At 48.0% G+C, this 21,179-nt stretch overlaps 1 protein-coding gene and 2 long non-coding RNA genes across 3 annotated transcripts; all 3 read right to left on the minus strand.

Annotated features, from left to right (window-relative positions):
* Nucleotides 1-1,878: 1,878 nt before the first annotated feature.
* On the minus strand, nucleotides 1,879-7,419 carry LOC148378722 (uncharacterized). Its single transcript, XR_015855668.1, has 3 exons — nucleotides 7,330-7,419; nucleotides 2,233-2,262; nucleotides 1,879-2,042 (listed from the first exon to the last, which is right to left on the minus strand). It is a non-coding gene; the product is annotated as an uncharacterized LOC148378722 (long non-coding RNA).
* Nucleotides 7,420-9,464: 2,045 nt separating this feature from the next.
* On the minus strand, nucleotides 9,465-13,154 carry LOC148378723 (uncharacterized). The gene is made up of 4 exons (XR_015855682.1): nucleotides 12,937-13,154; nucleotides 11,392-11,438; nucleotides 11,191-11,268; nucleotides 9,465-9,626 (listed from the first exon to the last, which is right to left on the minus strand). It is a non-coding gene; the product is annotated as an uncharacterized LOC148378723 (long non-coding RNA).
* A 320-nt stretch (nucleotides 13,155-13,474) lies between these two features.
* On the minus strand, nucleotides 13,475-14,039 carry LOC148378724 (janus kinase and microtubule-interacting protein 3-like). The gene is made up of 2 exons (XM_088367727.1): nucleotides 13,680-14,039; nucleotides 13,475-13,600 (listed from the first exon to the last, which is right to left on the minus strand). The coding sequence occupies exons 1-2, from the start codon at nucleotides 13,890-13,892 to the stop codon at nucleotides 13,484-13,486; spliced, it is 330 nt and encodes a 109-aa protein (XP_088223853.1). The 5' UTR covers nucleotides 13,893-14,039; the 3' UTR covers nucleotides 13,475-13,483.
* Between the last annotated feature and the right edge of the window lie 7,140 nt (nucleotides 14,040-21,179).

Below are 21,179 nucleotides of genomic sequence, written 5' to 3' on the forward strand. Positions count from 1 at the left end.
CAATTTTCCTACCAGATGCTGTGGGATGATGGTGTTAAACGCTGAGCTGAAGTCCAGGAACAGCCTCCGCACATGGGTGTTCTTCTCCTCCAGGTGAGCCAGGCTCAGGTGAAGAACGGAGGAGATGGCGTCCTGAGTGGAGCGGTTTTGCCGGTCGGCAAACTGGAACGGGTCAAATAATAGGGGGAGTCTGGAAACGATGTGACCTTTAAGCAGCCTTTCGAAGCACTTCATCATAACCGGAGTCAGTGCAACAGGCCGGTAATCATTAAATGAGGTGATTTGAGGTTTCTTCGGCACCGGAATGATGGAGGCAGTCTTAAAGCACGCCGGCACTGTGGCTTGGCCCAGCGAGGTGTTAAAAATGTCTGTGATGACCCCAGCCAGATGACTTGCACATTCCCTGAACACACGCCCAGGAATGTTGTCGGGGCCAGGGGCCTTACAGGGGTTGACTCTCCTCAGGGTCTTCAACACATCGGCGGAGTCAAGGCAGAGTACCTCCTCTTCCTGATGGGGGACAGTTTTAACTGCTGGAGTGCCGTTTAGTGCCTCGAACCTCCCAAAGAAGTTATTTAGACCATTTAGAAAGTCAGCATCAACTACACCCACCGGGGGGGGGGAGGGTGAGTTGTAGTCTGTAATCGCCCGTATGCCTTGCCACATACTCCTGATGTTTTTGACGTCGTGGAAACGATCCTGAAATTTTCGACTGCGGTCTCGCTTCGCTATCCTGATGGCACGGTTCAAGTTGGCTCTCGCTGTCCTCAGTGTCTCCTTGTCGCCAGACTTGAAGGCAGAGTTCCGCGCTCGTAGCGTTTGACGTACCTCCTCAGTCATCCAGGGTCGTTGGTTGCCCCGGGTGATGATATTCTTAGTGGTGCTGACGTCCTCGGTGCATTTGTTGATGTAGGCTGACACAGTCATGGCACACGCATGTCTAATCTACATCGGGAAAACTGGGAGGGAGGGAGGCAGGCAGGGAGGCAGGCAGGGAGGCAGGCAGGGAGGCAGGCAGTGTCTGTCTGTTGAGGTTTTCACCTTGTTCTTCTCCTGCTGAAGTTCTAACTGGACGTCCATCAGTTTGGTTCTCAGCTCGTCATTGGCGGCCTGAAGGGCGTCCGTTCGCTCCGCCTTGGCCCGCCCTGCCGGAGCTCGTTTGGACATCTCTTACTCGAGTCTCGCCCGGTCGTCAGTCAGAGATCACAACATTTGTACCTGGAGAGCACAAACGCAGCGCTGTTTTCCACTGGCTTCGAACTCAACTTCAATCGGTACCGTAACTTACAACATCATAAACATAGAACTAGCTTGACTTATTCATTGAATAAATGCATTTGGTTCTTCAAAACTGCATCACGCAACATAGCGTGACCGAGACGGCCGTTATCCACCTGCGTGAAGTTATTTGGTGAAATGAATGAGATGTTTAAGACACCATCGTTCTGTCTCTATGTAGATGAAGGGAAATAATCGATTGCTGAAGGTCCAAAGGTGTTGTGATAAACAAATAAACATATTAGTGATTAGTGACATATTTGTGATAAACATATTAGGCAGGATAATCACATATGTTAACGTGACTGCCCACACTGTATTTATTTATGGTTATTTGTTAAATCGAGTACTGTTAGACATGAAATAGGAAGTGTTTAACATAAATGGAAGACGAAAGGGGTACTCACCATTGTAGCTCCTGCTGGTCAATGATACGAGCCTCTTCTTGCAGTGGAAAACATACAGCCAACAAACACCGTGGAACCTAAAGGAATGAAATTAAACATTAACATTTAGCCTCAACCAACATTCACAGATACAACGCAACGCAAACTACACAAACGTAAATCTTTTTAAACACAATGAGTTGTACTTACCGTGTACGCTCTAGACGGTCCACTTGCAAGCAGAAAATAAAGATATTTCTGTTGATAATCGTCGTGTTTGTATCCGGTGTCTCGCTCAAGGCCATTGCGCCCACAGATTTGAATTTTGGCGAGAGTTCAGCCTATTGACGTCATTTCCGCGGTGTAATACCCGCATATCTGAAACGGCAAAGTTAAGAGTAGAGTTAAATAAAGTTTTTAGTCAACGCAATAATTTACAACCGTTGACCAGTCGAAATAATCGTCGAAATTTGGCGTCTGTGGCTGGAAGCAGACGCCGAGTTCGACATTCCTCCCAAACGCCACACTCCCTCGCTTTTCAGGGCTAAAAAAAAACAGTTGTAATTACCTTGTACGCTCTAGACGGTCAAGTTGCAAGCTGAAAACAAAAATATTTGCCTTGTTAGTCATCGTGTTACTAACCGCTGTGTCTTGTTTGCCAGAACTGCCGCTTTCCTACTTCCTGTTGCAAGCCACGCCCACGGATTATAATTTTGCCGTGAGTTCCGCCTATTGACGTCATGTCCGCGTCACATGACTGCGACGTAATATTATCTAAAACTGTTTGTGCGGTATTGTGTTGTTCTGTGCGGTATTGTGTTATTCTGTGCGGCGTCGTGTTGTTCTGTGCGGCGTCGTGTTGTTCAGTGCGACGTCGTGTTGTTCAGTGCGGCATGGTGTTGTTCAGTGCGGCATGGTGTTGTTCAGTGCGGCATGGTGTTGTTCAGTGCGGCATAATGTTGTTCAGTGCGGCATAGTGTTGTTCAGTGCGGCATGGTGTTGTTCAGTGCGGCATGGTGTTGTTCAGTGCGGCATGGTGTTGTTCAGTGCGGCATAATGTTGTTCAGTGCGCCATAATGTTGTTCAGTGCGGCATGGTGTTGTTCAGTGCAGGATGGTGTTGTTCAGTGCAGGATGGTGTTGTTCAGTGCGGCATGGTGTTGTTCAATGCGGCATGGTGTTGTTCAGTGCGGGATGGTGTTGTTCAGTGCGGCATGGTGTTGTTCAGTGCGGCATAATGTTGTTCAGTGCGGCATGGTGTTGTTCAGTGCGGCATGGTGTTGTTCAGTGCGGCATGGTGTTGTTCAGTGCGGCATGGTGTTGTTCAGTGCGGAATGGTGTTGTTCAGTGCGGCATGGTGTTGTTCAGTGCGGCATGGTGTTGTTCAGTGCGGCATGGTGTTGTTCAGTGCGGGGTGGTGTTGTTCAGTGCGGGATGGTGTTGTTCAGTGCGGCATGGTGTTGTTCAATGCGGCATGGTGTTGTTCAGTGCGGGATGGTGTTGTTCAATGCGGGATCGTGTTGTTCAGTGCGGCATAATGTTGTTCAGTGCAGCATGGTGTTGTTCAGTGCGGCATGGTGTTGTTCAGTGCGACATAATGTTGTTTAGTGCGGCATAATGTTGTTCAGTGCGGCATAATGTTGTTCAGTGCGGCATGGTGTTGTTCAGTGCGGCATGGTGTTGTTCAGTGCGGCATGGTGTTGTTCAGTGCAGGATGGTGTTGTTCAGTGCGGCATGGTGTTGTTCAATGCGGCATGGTGTTGTTCAGTGCGGGATGGTGTTGTTCAGTGCAGGATGGTGTTGTTCAGTGCGGCATGGTGTTGTTCAGTGTGGAATGGTGTTGTTCAGTGCGGCATGGTGTTGTTCAGTGCGGCATGGTGTTGTTCAGTGCAGGATGGTGTTGTTCGATGCGGGATCGTGTTGTTCAGTGCGGCATGGTGTTGTTCAGTGCGGCATGGTGTTGTTCAGTGCGGCATAATGTTGTTCAGTGCGGCATGGTGTTGTTCAGTGCGGCATGGTGTTGTTCAGTGCGGCATGGTGTTGTTCAGTGCGGCATGGTGTTGTTCAGTGCGGCATAATGTTGTCCAGTGCGCCATAATGTTGTTCAGTGTGGCATGGTGTTGTTTAGTGCGGGATGGTGTTGTTCAGTGCAGGATGGTGTTGTTCAGTGCGGCATGGTGTTGTTCAATGCGGCATGGTGTTGTTCAGTGCGGGATGGTGTTGTTCAGTGCGGCATGGTGTTGTTCAGTGCGGCATAATGTTGTTCAGTGCGGCATGGTGTTGTTCAGTGCGGCATGGTGTTGTTCAGTGCGGCATGGTGTTGTTCAGTGCGGCATGGTGTTGTTCAGTGCGGAATGGTGTTGTTCAGTGCGGCATGGTGTTGTTCAGTGCGGGATGGTGTTGTTCAATGCGGGATCATGTTGTTCAGTGCGGGGTGGTGTTGTTCAGTGCAGGATGGTGTTGTTCAGTGCAGGATGGTGTTGTTCAGTGCGGCATGGTGTTGTTCAATGCAGGATCGTGTTGTTCAGTGCAGCATAATGTTGTTCAGTGCAGCATGGTGTTGTTCAGTGCGGCATGGTGTTGTTCAATGCGGCATGGTGTTGTTCAGTGCGGGATGGTGTTGTTCAGTGCGGCATGGTGTTTTTCAGTGCGGCATAATGTTGTTCAGTGCGGCATGGTGTTGTTCAGTGCGGCATGGTGTTGTTCAGTGCAGGATGGTGTTGTTCAGTGCGGCATGGTGTTGTTCAATGCAGGATCGTGTTGTTCAGTGCAGCATAATGTTGTTCAGTGCAGCATGGTGTTGTTCAGTGCGGCATAATGTTGTCCAGTGCGCCATAATGTTGTTCAGTGCGGCATGGTGTTGTTTAGTGCGGGATGGTGTTGTTCAGTGCAGGATGGTGTTGTTCAGTGCGGCATGGTGTTGTTCAATGCGGCATGGTGTTGTTCAGTGCGGCATGGTGTTGTTCAGTGCGGCATGGTGTTGTTCAGTGCGGCATGGTGTTGTTCAGTGCGGCATGGTGTTGTTCAGTGCGGCATGGTGTTGTTCAGTGCGGAATGGTGTTGTTCAGTGCGGCATGGTGTTGTTCAGTGCGGGATATTGTTGTTCAATGCGGGTTCATGTTGTTCAGTGCGGGGTGGTGTTGTTCAGTGCAGGATGGTGTTGTTCAGTGCAGGATGGTGTTGTTCAGTGCGGCATGGTGTTGTTCAATGCAGGATCGTGTTGTTCAGTGCAGCATAATGTTGTTCAGTGCAGCATGGTGTTGTTCAGTGCGGCATGGTGTTGTTCAATGCGGCATGGTGTTGTTCAGTGCGGGATGGTGTTGTTCAGTGCGGCATGGTGTTTTTCAGTGCGGCATAATGTTGTTCAGTGCGGCATGGTGTTGTTCAGTGCGGCATGGTGTTGTTCAGTGCAGGATGGTGTTGTTCAGTGCGGCATGGTGTTGTTCAATGCAGGATCGTGTTTTTCAGTGCAGCATAATGTTGTTCAGTGCAGCATGGTGTTGTTCAGTGCGGCATGGTGTTGTTCAGTGCGGCATAATGTTGTTCAGTGCGGCATGGTGTTGTTCAGTGCGGCATGGTGTTGTTCAGTGCGGCATGGTGTTGTTCAGTGCGGCATGGTGTTGTTCAGTGCGGAATGGTGTTGTTCAGTGCGGCATGGTGTTGTTCAGTGCGGGATGGTGTTGTTCAATGCGGGATCATGTTGTTCAGTGCGGGGTGGTGTTGTTCAGTGCAGGATGGTGTTGTTCAGTGCAGGATGGTGTTGTTCAGTGCGGCATGGTGTTGTTCAATGCAGGATCGTGTTGTTCAGTGCAGCATAATGTTGTTCAGTGCAGCATGGTGTTGTTCAGTGCGGCATGGTGTTGTTCAATGCGGCATGGTGTTGTTCAGTGCGGGATGGTGTTGTTCAGTGCGGCATGGTGTTTTTCAGTGCGGCATAATGTTCAGTGCGGCATGGTGTTGTTCAGTGCGGCATGGTGTTGTTCAGTGCAGGATGGTGTTGTTCAGTGCGGCATGGTGTTGTCCAATGCAGGATCGTGTTGTTCAGTGCAGCATAATGTTGTTCAGTGCAGCATGGTGTTGTTCAGTGCGGCATGGTGTTGTTCAATGCGGCATGGTGTTGTTCACTGCGGGATGGTGTTGTTCAATGCGGGATCGTGTTGTTCAGTGCGGCATAATGTTGTTCAGTGCAGCATGGTGTTGTTCAGTGCGGCATGGTGTTGTTCAGTGCGACATAATGTTGTTTAGTGCGGCATAATGTTGTTCAGTGCGGCATAATGTTGTTCAGTGCGGCATGGTGTTGTTCAGTGCGGCATGGTGTTGTTCAGTGCGGCATGGTGTTGTTCAGTGCAGGATGGTGTTGTTCAGTGCGGCATGGTGTTGTTTAATGCGGCATGGTGTTGTTCAGTGCGGGATGGTGTTGTTCAGTGCAGGATGGTGTTGTTCAGTGCGGCATGGTGTTGTTCAGTGCGGCATAATGTTGTTCAGTGCGGCATAATGTTGTTCAGTGCGGCATAATGTTGTTCAGTGCGGCATAATGTTGTTCAGTGCGGGATGGTGTTGTTCATTGCGGCATGGTGTTGTTCAGTGCGGCATGGTGTTGTTCAGTGCGGCATGGTGTTGTTCAGTGCGGGATGGTGTTGTTCAGTGCAGGATGGTGTTGTTCAGTGCGGCATGGTGTTGTTCAGTGCGGCATGGTGTTGTTCATTTCGGCATAATGTTGTTCAGTGCGGCATAATGTTGTTTAGTGCGGCATGGTGTTGTTCAGTGCGGGATGGTGTTGTTCAGTGCGTTATAATGTTGTTCAGTGCGGCATGGTGTTGTTCAGTGCGGCATGGTGTTGTTCAGTGCGGCATGGTGTTGTTCAGTGCGGCATAATGTTGTTCAGTGCGGCATAATGTTGTTCAGTGCGGCATGGTGTTGTTCAGTGCGGGATGGTGTTGTTCAGTGCGGGATGGTGTTGTTCAGTGCGGCATGGTGTTCAATGCGGAATGGTGTTGTTCAGTGCAGGATGGTGTTGTTCAGTGCGGCATGGTGTTGTTCAGTGCGGCATAATGTTGTTCAGTGCGGCATGGTGTTGTTCAGTGCGGCATGGTGTTGTTCAGTGCGGCATGGTGTTGTTCAGTGCGGCATAATGTTGTTCAGTGCGGCATGGTGTTGTTCAGTGCGGCATGGTGTTGTTCAGTGCGGCATAATGTTCAGTGCGGCATAATGTTGTTCAGTGCGGCATGGTGTTGTTCAGTGCGGGATGGTGTTGTTCAGTGCAGGATGGTGTTGTTCAGTGCGGCATGGTGTTCAGTGCGGGATGGTGTCTTTCAGTGCGGCATGGTGTCGTTCAGTGCGGCATGGTGTCTTTCAGTGCGGCATGGTGTCGTTCAGTGAGGCATGGTGTTGTTCAGTGCGGCATGGTGTTGTTTAGTGCGGCATGGTGTTGTTCAGTGCGGGATGGTGTTGTTCAGTGTGGCATGGTGTTCAGTGCGGCATGGTGTTGTTCAGTGCGGTATCGTGTTGTTCAGTGCGGTATCGTGTTTCTCAGTGCGGTATCGTGTTGTTCAGTGCAGTATCGTTGTGTTGTTCGTATTGTGTTTAACACTTAGCCTCTAACACTTAGCCTCTAACACTTAGCCTCTAGCATCTAGAAGGTAAATAAATAGGAAGGAAGGACTCACCGGTGACGTCTTCGCCCACGTCCAAGCGTTGTACTTTGTATTTTCATCCTTCTGACAGTGGAAAACATAGCCAACAAACACCGTGGAACCTAAACGAATGAAAGAAAACTATCATTTGGCCACAACCAACATTCACAGATACAACACAATGTGACGTGCGGGGTTGAGGTTAAAGGTTGAGTGAAGGGCCCTCGTTTTAAACTACTTTTTTGTAAAGGATTGGGAACAAGTAAGACGTATTTAATTTATTTAATGGGAAGTAGTAAGAGCTATTGAATTTAATCTATGTATTATATTCTATTGTATTGTATTCTGTTGTATTCTTTTGGATTGTATTCACACTAACCCCACTAAAACTTCAGCCCACAAAAACTCGCCTCTGGCGCCTAGCCTCTGGCACTTAGCCTCTAACACTTAGCCTTTAACACTTAGCCTTTAACACTTAGCCTTTAACACTTAGCCTAGAAGGTGAATAAATAGGGTTAAAGGTTGAGTGAAGGGACCTCGTTTTAAACTACTTTTTTGTAAAGGAGTGGGAACAAGTAAGACGTATTTAATTTATTTAATGGGAAGTAGTAAGACTTATTAAATTTATTTAATCTACTTTTCTTCCCAGGCAAAATTTGATGTGCTGCAATTCCAAATTTCCAAAGTGAATGAAGGAATGAAGTCCTTTAAATTATGATTTTGTATAAATACTAGGCATTAACACAAAATCGACGGCACAAAATGGGCAGACTTTACTTGTTTGAAAAGGACTGGTTACAAGACAGACTTTTTTAATTTATTTAATGGGAAGAAGACTTATTTAGTTTAATTGATCTATTTTTGTTCCCTGCCAAAATTCGATTTGCTGCAATTCCAAATTTCCAAAGTGAATGAAGGAAAGAAGTCGTTTAAATTATGATTTTGTTTAAATACTAGGCATAGACACAAAATCTACGGCACAAAATGGGCAGACTTTACTTGTTTGAAGAGGACTGGTTACAAGACAGACTTTTCTGATTTATTTAATGGGAAGAGGACTTATTTAGTTTATTTAATCTATTTTTGTTCCCTGGCAAAATTGGATTTGCTGAAATTGTATTTTGCCAAATCTCGATTTGAGACCTGATAGGAAGTATTAAACGCTTAGTTAAATCAATACAAGTTGGTAATAAGAGCGAGTAATGTTGGTTGAACCGATGAATGAAGGTTGAAAGCAATTTAAATTATGACTTTGTATAAATACTAGATATTAACAGAACATCTACTGCGCAAAATGGGCAGAGTTTACTTGTTTGAGAAGGAGTGGCTTATTCAAAACTAAGATTTATGTAATCTGTTTGTTCCCAGGCAAAATTGGATGTGATGCAATTCCAAATTTCACCACATGATGGTGCCCAATTTTGACTTCATAGGACATATTAAACACTTAGCTTGTTATTATGTTCAAGGTAATCAGATTTGTTTATCATTCTAATGGCCTCTTCAAAACTATTCTGGATTACTACTTTGGATCTATTCTACATTACTTGGCAACAACATACTCTGTAACAGATTAGGCAGTATAATCACATATGTTAACTTGAGAGTGCCCACACTCAATCTACTTATCGTGATGTGTTAAATCAATTACTGTTAGACATTATTTGTCTGATAATCTACCAAATCTTTGAATTGAAGAATTTGTGATTTAATTAATAGCTTGTTCAGGGTAATCAGACTTGTATATAATTCTAATGGCCTTCTTTTGAAAACTATTCTGAATTACAACTTTGGATCTTATATTACTTTGCAACAATCTACTCCGTGACAGATTAGGCAGTATAATCACATATGTTAACTTCAGTGCCCACACTGTATTTATTTATGGTTATTTGTTAAATCAAGTACTGTTAGACATGAAATAGGAAGTGTTTAACATAAATGTTATGGCTACTCACCATTGTAGCTCGCTCCTGATCAATGATACGAGCCTCTTCTTGCAGTGGAAAACTTGCAGCCAACAAACACCGTGGAACCTAAAGGAATGAAATTAAACATTAACATTTCGCCTCGACCAATTTTCACACGTACAACGCAACGCGGCTACACTTCTGCTATTACAAACGTAAATCTCCTTAAACACAATGAGTGTTACTTACCGTGTACGCTCTAGACGGTCCAGTTGCAAGCAGAAAATAAAGATATTTCTGTTGATAATCGTCGCTGCTCAGTGGCTCACGGCCATCGCGCCAACAGATTTGAATTTTGGCGGAGGTTCGGGCAATTACGTCATATCCGCGGCATTTGACTGCGACGTAATACCCGCTTATCTGAAACGGCAGTTAAAAGTAGAGTTACATCAAGTTTTCTTGGAACCTAAACGAATGAAAGAAAACTATCATTTGGCCACAACCAACATTCACAGATACAACACAACGTGCGGGGTTGAGGTTAAAGATTGAGTGAAGGGCCCTCGTTTTAAACTACTGTTTTGAAAAGGAGTGGGAACAAGTAAGACGTATTTAATTTATTTAATGGGAAGTAGTAAGACTTATTAAATTTATTTAATCTACTTTTCTTCCCAGGCAAAATTTGATGTGCTGCAATTCCAAATTTCCAAAGTGAATGAAGGAATGAAGTCCTTTAAATTATGATTTTGTATAAATACTAGGCATTAACACAAAATCGACGGCACAAAATGGGCAGACTTTACTTGTTTGAAAAGGACTGGTTACAAGACAGACTTTTTTAATTTATTTAATGGGAAGAAGACTTATTTAGTTTAATTGATCTATTTTTGTTCCCTGCCAAAATTCGATTTGCTGCAATTCCAAATTTCCAAAGTGAATGAAGGAAAGAAGTCGTTTAAATTATGATTTTGTTTAAATACTAGGCATAGACACAAAATCTACGGCACAAAATGGGCAGACTTTACTTGTTTGAAGAGGACTGGTTACAAGACAGACTTTTCTGATTTATTTAATGGGAAGAGGACTTATTTAGTTTATTTAATCTATTTTTGTTCCCTGGCAAAATTGGATTTGCTGAAATTGTATTTTGCCAAATCTCGATTTGAGACCTGATAGGAAGTATTAAACGCTTAGTTAAATCAATACAAGTTGGTAATAAGAGCGAGTAATGTTGGTTGAACCGATGAATGAAGGTTGAAAGCAATTTAAATTATGACTTTGTATAAATACTAGATATTAACAGAACATCTACTGCGCAAAATGGGCAGAGTTTACTTGTTTGAGAAGGAGTGGCTTATTCAAAACTAAGATTTATGTAATGTGTTTGTTCCCAGGCAAAATTGGATGTGATGCAATTCCAAATTTCACCACATGATGGTGCCCAATTTTGACTTCATAGGACATATTAAACACTTAGCTTGTTATTATGTTCAAGGTAATCAGATTTGTTTATCATTCTAATGGCCTCTTCAAAACTATTCTGGATTACTACTTTGGATCTATTCTACATTACTTGGCAACAACATACTCTGTAACAGATTAGGCAGTATAATCACATATGTTAACTTGAGAGTGCCCACACTCAATCTACTTATCGTGATGTGTTAAATCAATTACTGTTAGACATTATTTGTCTGATAATCTACCAAATCTTTGAATTGAAGAATTTGTGATTTAATTAATAGCTTGTTCAGGGTAATCAGACTTGTATATAATTCTAATGGCCTTCTTTTGAAAACTATTCTGAATTACAACTTTGGATCTTATATTACTTTGCAACAATCTACTCGGTGACAGATTAGGCAGTATAATCACATATGTTAACTTCAGTGCCCACACTGTATTTATTTATGGTTATTTGTTAAATCAAGTACTGTTAGACATGAAATAGGAAGTGTTTAACATAAATGTTATGGCTACTCACCATTGTAGCTCGCTCCTGGTCAATGATATGAGCCTCTTCTTGCAGTGGAAAACTTGCAGCCAACAAACACCGTGGAACCTAAAGGAATGAAATTAAACATTAACATTTCGCCCGGACCAACATTCACACGTACAACGCAACGCGGCTACACTTCTGCTATTACAAACGTAAATCTCCTTAAACACAACGAGTGTTACTTACCGTGTACGCTCTAGGCAAAATTGGATGTGATGCAATTCCAAATCTATCTGAAACGGCAGTTAAAAGTAGAGTTACATCAAGTTTTCTTTTTTAATCAACACAATCATTTACAACCGTTGACCAGAAAGAATCGTCGAAATTCGACGTCCCCCACAAACGCCACGCTCACTCGCTTTTCAGGGCAACAAAAGTACTTCTTTTTAAAAACGATGAGTTGTACTTACCGTGTACGCTCTGGACGGTCCAGTTGCAAGCAGAAAATAAAAATATTTCTCTTGTTAGTCGTTTGTTACCATCCGCTGTGTCTTTGTCAACATCGCCGCCATTTTCCTACTTCCTGCTGCGAGCCACGCCCACGGATTTAAATTTGGGCGGAAGCTCTTTCCATTGGCGTCGTTTTCGCGTATAGCAAATCCGATTGGTTGGGAAGGGGGCACGGTTATGCAGCCGAGGGGTCCTGTGATCGGTGGGATGTAAAGTAGGCGTCGACGTCACGTCCGCGTCACGTGACCACGACGTGGCAGACGTCATATAGCAACCGCTGTTTTGTTTAGTAGACTTACAGTTGTTATGCATTGACATAATGGCGCACACACCAAATAGATTTAAATAAATTAAATAATTCTTCTGCCCACTCTCTTTTAAACAAGTTAACTCTCCCCGCGGATTTGAATTCCGGCGAAAGTTACGCCCATCGACGTCACGTATGTCACGTGACCACGACGTGGCAGATGTCATATAGCAACCGCTGTTTTGTTTAGTAGATTTACAGTTGTTATGCATTGGCATAATGGTGTGCACTCAAAATAGATTTAAATAAATTAAATATTTCTTCTGCCTACTCCCTTTTAAACAAGTTAACTCTGCCCACGTCCATTGACGTCTTGTCTGCGTCACGTGACCACGACGTAGCGACGTCATATAGTAACCGCTGTTTTGACCAGTAGACTTAGTTATTATGCGTTGACATAATGGCGCACTGGTTAGCATGGCCACCTCTTAAGCATGATGATGCGGGTTCGACGCCTGATCAATGTTAGCATGGAGTGAGCTGAAGTGCATGGCGCTGAAGATTTGAATCTTTGAAATGCGCTGAGGTCTGACATATCAGGCAGAATGGTTTGCCATCACGTTCAACAAAAAATAGAAACTTTCCCACTCTGATTAAAACGTCCTGTGTTCATCTACGTATTTTCGTTTTGCTGTGCATCTTTTCCCTGCCATTTCGAGAGCCCAATTGACACTCATAGTTTAAAGAAATGTGTTTGCCCATCCTACTTTGTGGAATTTCACCACATGCGCTTTTGACCAAAATACCAAATTGAACTCAAGTGAAGCCAACACGCACAACCCCCCCCCCCCCCACACACACACACAAATGTTGATATGAACATAAAAGAGCCGCATGCGGTTCGGGAGTTGCGGCTTGGCCAAACCTGTACTATACAACTTTATTTGTATAAAATTTTCACAACAGCTGTCACACAAACAAAGCGGGAAAAACCGAAGACGTGCGTGTTCCGCCCACGCTGGATTTATTTGCACCTTTGAAAAGACACCGTATAGCCGCAGATGTGGCAAAGAGTACTTTTGGGCATCTGAGACGGAAGGATGTCCAAAGCATCACGTCACCTGCTCTGGTAGGCATGGTGGTGGGACGTTGAGGTCAACCGCTTTGGGGTTGGCTGACTCTTTGATCGCAGGATGCCACACACTTGAAGACAGAAGCAGAAAAGCAGAGCTAAATGCAAAATGTACTCACCGGTGACTCCAATTTTTTTCCCCCCTGAAGAAACAGCTGGACGGGTGGCCCCGGCTGGCCAGTGGGACTCTTGTTATTCTGACCCTTTTTAGTGCGCGTTTGGGGCAACAACCGTTTTTTGTGGCGCTCTCTTCTGGTTCAAAAGTGCCCTGCATGTGAATTTGCTTTTCCTGCCTTCTGATTGGATGAGCGCCGGTGTGACGCGGTGCCTCTGTCACCGTGGCGGGGGGTATACGTTGGCATCGGAGCGTCTGCCAACGTCTGAGACCGGCTGGCAGTGTATCGGAGGTGTCGAGTGCGGTGCCGCTGGAGCTCACTCACCAGCTGGTGTTAGGGCCACAGAATGAAGGCCAAGGAGAAGAATAGAAAGAGAAACAGAAACTTCTCCTCCAATTGTTTGATTTGTCTCTTCTGAGCTTCGATGAATTCTTTCAGCTCTTTGTTCCTCTAGGACGGACAAATGGAAAGTGGCATTCAAAAGCCAGTAAGCGTGCAAGTAAGTGCCGGGCTGGCTTTGGGCCCTTACCTGTTGCGCGCTGTGCAGCAGATCCATTCTCTCTTGGAGGATGCAAGCGTCGCGCTCCCTCAACTCGCACATCAGGGCTCGCTTCCATTGGTCCACGGCGCTCCTAAGCTCTTCTCTCTGATCCGCCGTCAGCACGTCATTCACGCCAGCGTGGCTGGCTTTTTCGCCGTCCGTGGCGGGGCAGTCCCGCTGCGGTAGCGCCTCGTACAACATGGCCTCCAGCTCCAGGATCCTCTGGGCCGCAATCCTCGTCCATCAGTGGTCCGGCGGGAGATTTGAGGGCGGCTTACCTTATGAGCCTGGTCCATGGAACACTTCCTGAAGTCCAACTCTTCATCCAGGTAGCCCTTCTGCTTGCAGAACATATCCTAGCACAGCTCAAGGTCAGAATTGTTGGGGCACATTGCCGGAGTTCCCCTTGGCTGATGTCGCGTGTCTGTCTACCTTCTCACTTTCAATGTCCAACATCTTCTGTTGAAGTGCTGACTTGGTCACTTTGATGTATTCTAACCACTGAGGAAAGGCTGCTGTCACATAAGCAGAATGCGAGAGCGTGCGTGGACGTGCGCGTTACCTTCTCGGCTAGGGTGAGAAGGGTCCTGGCGTGAATCACGACCACCTGCTCCTCGTTGGTGAGATTCTGCAAGAGCCCAAAGGCACAGCGTCAACAAGCTTCTTTCAGCGCAAAGCCTTCCAAAAGTCACATTTGAGCCGCCGAGTCTCGTGGAGTGCGAACATAAGGAGTTCGACATACACTTACGGCGTTATAGCCCAGGATGTCCAGCTTCTTCATCAGATCACTGATGACGATGTCCGGGGGAAAGGCGCAAGGAGCAATGTAAGGTGTTCTGGGACCTCGGGTTAAGGTTAGGGTTGCGAGGGACGCCTTACGTACGCTCACGCCCTCGGCCTCGCAGTAGATCTGCAAAGGGCTGAGGCCGTCTGGGAAACGGACTTGCAGAAACTTCAAGACGGGGGAGCGCCACTCCCTCTCCTGAAAGGCAGAGGCATGCATCCGTCCGTCCGTCCGTCCGTCCGTCCGTCCGTCCGTCACATCTCTGGCCTCAACACGCTTGTGCGAGTCTTCCCACCTCCAGCTCCAGGATGCGGAACTCAAGCAGTTCGTTTTGGTCTCGGATATCCTGGATGTGCTCTTTCAGACGCGCTTCTTCCGCCTCCATCCGCCTGACCTGAAAAGACAGTCAGACCTCATCTGCGGGGCTTCCCGACAGGTGTGACGCCAAGCGACTCCGCCCAGCGCCTTTCTTTCCGTCACCTTTTCGGCCAACTGCTGATTGCTCTGACGCAGCAGCTGCTTCTCCTCCACCCACTTGACATTCTAGAAGAGACAAACGCGTGGACAGCTTTGGAATGTTGTGTCATTTTCATCCACAAATTCTTTGGTTGACTGGAAAATGACATTTGCTTTTCTCCGCATTTTCCCAGCCACGTTCGGGGGGGGGTTGGTCCAGTAATGCCAGACGGATGAGTGACTGAAGAATGTAGCTATTTTGTCTGAGAAAAAGGTGTGCTCATTGATGAGCTTACCTGTCCTTGTTGCTTCAGCGCTGACTCCAGATCTGCTACTCTGCTTTGATAGTGACCCATTTCTACCATCAGCTTTTCTCTGGTCTGAAAGGAGGAGGAGGGAGGCTCCTCCTCCTCCTTTCAGACCAGAGAACACCCGAGGCTGGGTGAGAACGGGGAGGCTGCGACCCGGCCGGGGGTTGCGGGAAGGGGCGCCACCTTGATCTCCTTCTCGGCGTCGTAGTCCCCTTTCGCTGGTCTGGGCTAGCAGAGCGTAGGCTCGTTGCAGCGCTTGATATTCTTGCGTCAGCTGGCGGTAGCGAAGCTCCGCCTCTTCATGCACACACCAATGCAACACAGCACTAGTACCAGAATCAGTCAGACCGGCGACAAAGCACCCGCGACGCAAAGACGAGTCCGATTCCAGGCTGAAGAGGAATGTTTGGTGCCAATACGCTGGCAGAAATGGCGGGCTACCTCTTCGGGTTCCGTGTCGGGGGTTCTGTCGGTGTGAAAAGACAAGGACGATCCGTCCGAGTCCACCAACACGTCTTCGTCGTAGCCGTAAAATGTTTCGATGACCTGCGGGCGCGGAAGCAAACATCTCTCTGAACAAACTGAAGCGACACCTCACGATGAATCGACGAGAGGAACGATAGCGAGAAAAAGGCCATTTCATCTTGCGCAACACCAAGCAGCCGCAAACAAACAGACTCACCTTGCAGGACCTCACGCTTTGTTCCTCCTCAGAGATTCTCGACGTCGGTATCGTAGCAGCAAATCTCTCTCCTGTCGACACAAATAATCCGCCTTTGAGATTCTTTGGATGCAAAGGGAACGAACGGCTCCGGCGCAGAAACAAACGCGACTCACAATGACATTTCTGACATGAGCTCCTGTCTCCAGAGCCTGAAAAACACGTCACCGGCGATGATTGGAGGGACGCTCGTCTTTTCCAAAAGTGACAACTACAGGGTGTGTCAGGGTTTTCCAGATTATCTTTATCGTATCATTGTGTTGCTTTGACTTTGACTGCGACCTGTAATAAATAATATTATTTATCCCTTATTTATCCCTATCGCTTATCCCTTCCTACACAAAGTCGTAAAACACCCCTTGCTATGTTTTGACTAGAGGTCAAGGGCTTCCTCTATTCAATCCACTCTTACACCCACCCTGTTTCTCTTAATTAAAATGCTCGTGCAGGAGCCGAGAGTCAGACTTCATTCGTACAACGGATGGACTCTCCACCTGCAGGTGTCCAAAAGAACTTACTTGTCTCCCGTGTGGTTCTTGCAAAATAAGTTGGAGCGAGCGCAACTCTAACAGGGTGCATTTTGCCACTAGCTGCCTACGGACAATGACGTCGCGCTCGCGGCTCATGGTTGACGGGCTGAGCAGCCGGGCAAGTCCGTCGTTTTCAGCGCACAGCGAGTGGCAAAGGCGCTGACAAAACGGGAGCTTTGAGCTGCTGAAAACGGCAAAACAAGTCTAAAGCGTGTTCAAACGCGTGCGCACAATGCTCCTGCTTGAAAGGTCGGAATTTAAGGGGCCAATTTTTTGGATGGCGGCCGCCGGCCAAGCTTTGGACGGAAAAGGTTTCCTGGCGACAGCGAGCGAGCGCGGCGCTGCCGTACGTGCACCGAGTCGCCTGCCTGAAGACCTTGGACAAGTCGTCGATGATGTGCCGCTGCTCCACAACTTGAAGGAACTCCATTTCACCGTCCTGCTGGCCGCAACCGCGGTCCAGGTCATTGAGCGAACTAGGCCTTCTCTGTGGAACACAAATGCAGTGGACTCTGTTGGCACGCCGCCGTTGTCCGCGTCGACTTACCAAGCTTGCCATCTCCTCGTTCTCCTGGGTGACAAAGCGCACTTTGTTTTCAAGGCGACACAGCACCAGCGAGAGTTCTTCATTCTTCCTGCTCAGGCGTTTGTTTTTGTACAGGAGTGGCAGAAACTGGCTTTCTGTTTCTCTCAGTCGCTTTAGCTGCAAGCATGAAGTGCGGGATGTGAAAGACGCACAACACGCGGGCCAGAACGTATCCATTCCTTTTGCATCGGTTTGAACGGAATCGTGGCTTTGGCTCCCAATAAAAGACATCTACCAGGCAACCGACTCGCCGCGCCGCTCAACTAATAAGCAAGCGCAATGGGTGCCTCGCTGGATGGCGCGCATCAAACGTAGCGCAAACCTTCAAGCGTGCCGTCAATAAATTACCAGTTCATTGCGCTCTTCAGAAAGCAGGGCGTTTCGATCCTCCAGTTTCCTGATGACTGCGCTGAGCTCAGCGATTTTCAGATGAAACCGTCGCGTGTCCCGATCCTCCTGAGACTGAAAACGCCCCGCAACACACACACACAAGCACTCGTTCAAAGTTCAAAACTGTTTTTGTGCTACCTTCCTCCAGCAACGAACTAAGTCATGCGTACTGCAAGTGTGTGATGAGGTGGCTTACGCAATGAAGAGGATTGCTAGTAGCGGCGTTGACCCCACTTCCAGGGTAGTTTAGGCCCGCCCTTTGGGAATCCCTCAGGGCAGCGATCTGCTGCTCGGCAGCCTGAGTCTGCAGCTGAAGGCGGTGGACGTGGCCGGCCCCAGGGCTTCATCCAAAACACTAACCGCTCTGTCTTTCAGCTTGATCTCATCCGTCTGGATGTACAAACGGGGAGCGCTCAGGCAGGCGGGCAAACTCATTTGCCAGAATTGTGACAAAAACAAAGAGAGCAACCGGCCAATTTTTTTCTTGAATCGACTAGAACACCTTTGCTGTGACAAAAGCGAAGCGAGCAACCGGACATTTTCTTCTTGTGAAATAGAATAGAATAGAATGCCTTAGGTGTCATTGCACTGCAGGTATACAACGAAATTGGGAACATAGCCACGCACCGCGCATCTGATCAGTCCTACCAGTCGGCGGATCTCCCTCTCGCAGTCTCTCTTGGTTCGGCTCAGCTCCTCCCGATGCTGGTGATGAGCCGATCGGAGCTCGGCCGCTCGGGACTGCCAGGCCTGCTGGGCCGCTGCCAGGGCTTCTTCCGCGCTCCTGGTGGAGGCGACACCGCTCGGTCTCCCGACACCGCCGCGTCTCCTCCACCTCCGCCAGCAAAGCGCCCCCCCTCCTCACCTGAGCAGACATTGCGCCACACCGGGCCGTTGAGACCGCAACGGAGCGCCGCGACGCTTACTGGGGACAAGCTACACAATACGGTAGCGGCCGCATCGAAGCCCGACGTGGCGTGCGGATAGTCAGACACGGATAGAGCGGATCACCTTGTCCATGGAGCCGTCCCTCAGGCTGAGGACCAAGGCATTCAGTCGCTGGATCTCTCCATCTTTGATTTTGATCACTCTCATCAGCTCCATTTCATGCTGCCGCAGTAATGTCTCCCTGGTAATGGCTAACTCTTTCTGCTTCTCCTCATGGAGTTTGCTTTTGAGTTCCGTCATGGCGGCGGTGGCACGGTGGTGCTCCGCCCGCAGGTCCTGACTTCTCTCTCTCTCCAGACAGCTGACCTGACATGACTTAGACTTAGACAAACTTTATTGTCATCTTGTCTGCACATGGTGCATACAAAACGAAATTCCGTTGCATACGTCTTACAACAAAGTAGTGATATTGCAGTTGAATAGAAGTAACATATCCTATGAAAATATATATATATACATATATACTATATATATATATATATATATATATATATTAAAAATAAGTATAAAGTGCAGCAGTGATAATTATGCAATAGTGCAAGTAGGCAAAACAGTATTCAAGAGTGTGCAGAGGAATGCTAAACCATGTATTAAACTTCTATTTAAAGGGTTTATACAAGTTCAGTAAAGTTGGTAGTGCGAGATAGTGCAAGATAGAGGTCCGTAGTGTCATAAAGTACAGTTCTGTGAATGTGTGATGCAGAGTTCAGTTTAGAGCTCAACAGTTCTAGTGTTCAACAGTCTGATGACAGCAGGGAAAAAGCTGTTGCAGAACCTGGTGGACCTGCAGCGGATGCTGCAAACCTCTTCCCAGAGGGCAGCAGGGAGAACAGTCCATGGTGGGGGTGTGATGGGTCATTGATGATGTTACGGGCACGGGACATGCAGCGCTGAGATGAAATGTCCTGAATGGAGGGAAGAGGAGCCCCTATGATCCTCTCTGCTGTCCTCACCACTCTCCTCACGTTCTTCCAATCGGAGGCGGTGCAGCCTCCACACCACACAGAGAGACAGCTTGTCAGAATGCTCTCTATGGTGCTCCTGTAGAACGTCCTCATGATGGGTGGGGGCAGGTGGGCTCTCCTCATCCTCCGCAGGAAGTACAAGCGCTTCTGTGCCCTCTTGACCAGTGCCGTAGTGTTCATAGTCCAGGTGAGGTCTTCTGTGATGTGGACCCCCAGGAATTTGGTGGTGCTGACCACCTCCACAGCTGAGCTGTTGATGATCAGTGGAGCGTGGTGAGGCTGTTTTTTCCTGAAGTCGACGATGATCTCCTTCATCTTCTCCTCATTCAGGATCAGGCTGTTTTCTCTGCACCAGCCCACCAGCTGCTCCACCTCCTCTCTGTAGTCCAGGTCGTTGTTGTCTCTGATGAGCCCCACCACCGTTGTGTCGTCTGCTGACTTCACGATGTGATTGGTGGTGAACCTGAGGACGCAGTCGTGTGTCATCAGGGTGCACAGCAGGGGGCTCAGGACGCAGCCCTGAAGGGAGCCTGTGCTGAGGGTGATGACATCAGAGGTGTTCTGTCCGACCCGGACTGACTGAGGTCTGTTGGTGAGGAAGTCTAGCAGCCAGTTGCGAAGGGGGGTGTTGAAGCCCAGGTGTTCCAATTTTCCTACCAGATGCTGTGGGATGATGGTGTTAAACGCTGAGCTGAAGTCCAGGAACAGCCTCCGCACATGGGTGTTCTTCTCCTCCAGGTGAGCCAGGCTCAGGTGAAGAACGGAGGAGATGGCGTCCTGAGTGGAGCGGTTTTGCCGGTCGGCAAACTGGAACGGGTCAAATAATAGGGGGAGTCTGGAAACGATGTGACCTTTAAGCAGCCTTTCGAAGCACTTCATCATAACCGGAGTCAGTGCAACAGGCCGGTAATCATTAAATGAGGTGATTTGAGGTTTCTTCGGCACCGGAATGATGGAGGCAGTCTTAAAGCACGCCGGCACTGTGGCTTGGCCCAGCGAGGTGTTAAAAATGTCTGTGATGACCCCAGCCAGATGACTTGCACATTCCCTGAACACACGCCCAGGAATGTTGTCGGGGCCAGGGGCCTTACAGGGGTTGACTCTCCTCAGGGTCTTCAACACATCGGCGGAGTCAAGGCAGAGTACCTCCTCTTCCTGATGGGGGACAGTTTTAACTGCTGGAGTGCCGTTTAGTGCCTCGAACCTCCCAAAGAAGTTATTTAGACCATTTAGAAAGTCAGCATCAACTACACCCACCGGGGGGGGGGAGGGTGAGTTGTAGTCTGTAATCGCCCGTATGCCTTGCCACATACTCCTGATGTTTTTGACGTCGTGGAAACGATCCTGAAATTTTCGACTGCGGTCTCGCTTCGCTATCCTGATGGCACGGTTCAAGTTGGCTCTCGCTGTCCTCAGTGTCTCCTTGTCGCCAGACTTGAAGGCAGAGTTCCGCGCTCGTAGCGTTTGACGTACCTCCTCAGTCATCCAGGGTCGTTGGTTGCCCCGGGTGATGATATTCTTAGTGGTGCTGACGTCCTCGGTGCATTTGTTGATGTAGGCTGACACAGTCATGGCACACGCATGTCTAATCTACATCGGGAAAACTGGGAGGGAGGGAGGCAGGCAGGGAGGCAGGCAGGGAGGCAGGCAGGGAGGCAGGCAGTGTCTGTCTGTTGAGGTTTTCACCTTGTTCTTCTCCTGCTGAAGTTCTAACTGGACGTCCATCAGTTTGGTTCTCAGCTCGTCATTGGCGGCCTGAAGGGCGTCCGTTCGCTCCGCCTTGGCCCGCCCTGCCGG

Source organism: Syngnathus floridae, unplaced genomic scaffold (assembly GCF_059516105.1).
Source record: "Syngnathus floridae isolate MCC-2025c unplaced genomic scaffold, RoL_Sflo_1.0 HiC_scaffold_29, whole genome shotgun sequence".
Classification (NCBI taxonomy): Eukaryota; Metazoa; Chordata; class Actinopteri; order Syngnathiformes; family Syngnathidae; genus Syngnathus; species Syngnathus floridae.

Coding starts and splice junctions, on each gene's coding strand:
- LOC148378724 (XM_088367727.1), bottom strand. CDS start 13,892: ATGTTGTACGAGGCGCTACCGCAGCGGGACTGCCCCGCCACGGACGGC. Junction 13,601..13,679: donor TGCTGCACAGCGCGCAACAG/GTAAGGGCCCAA, acceptor TGTCCGTCCTAG/AGGAACAAAGAGCTGAAAGA.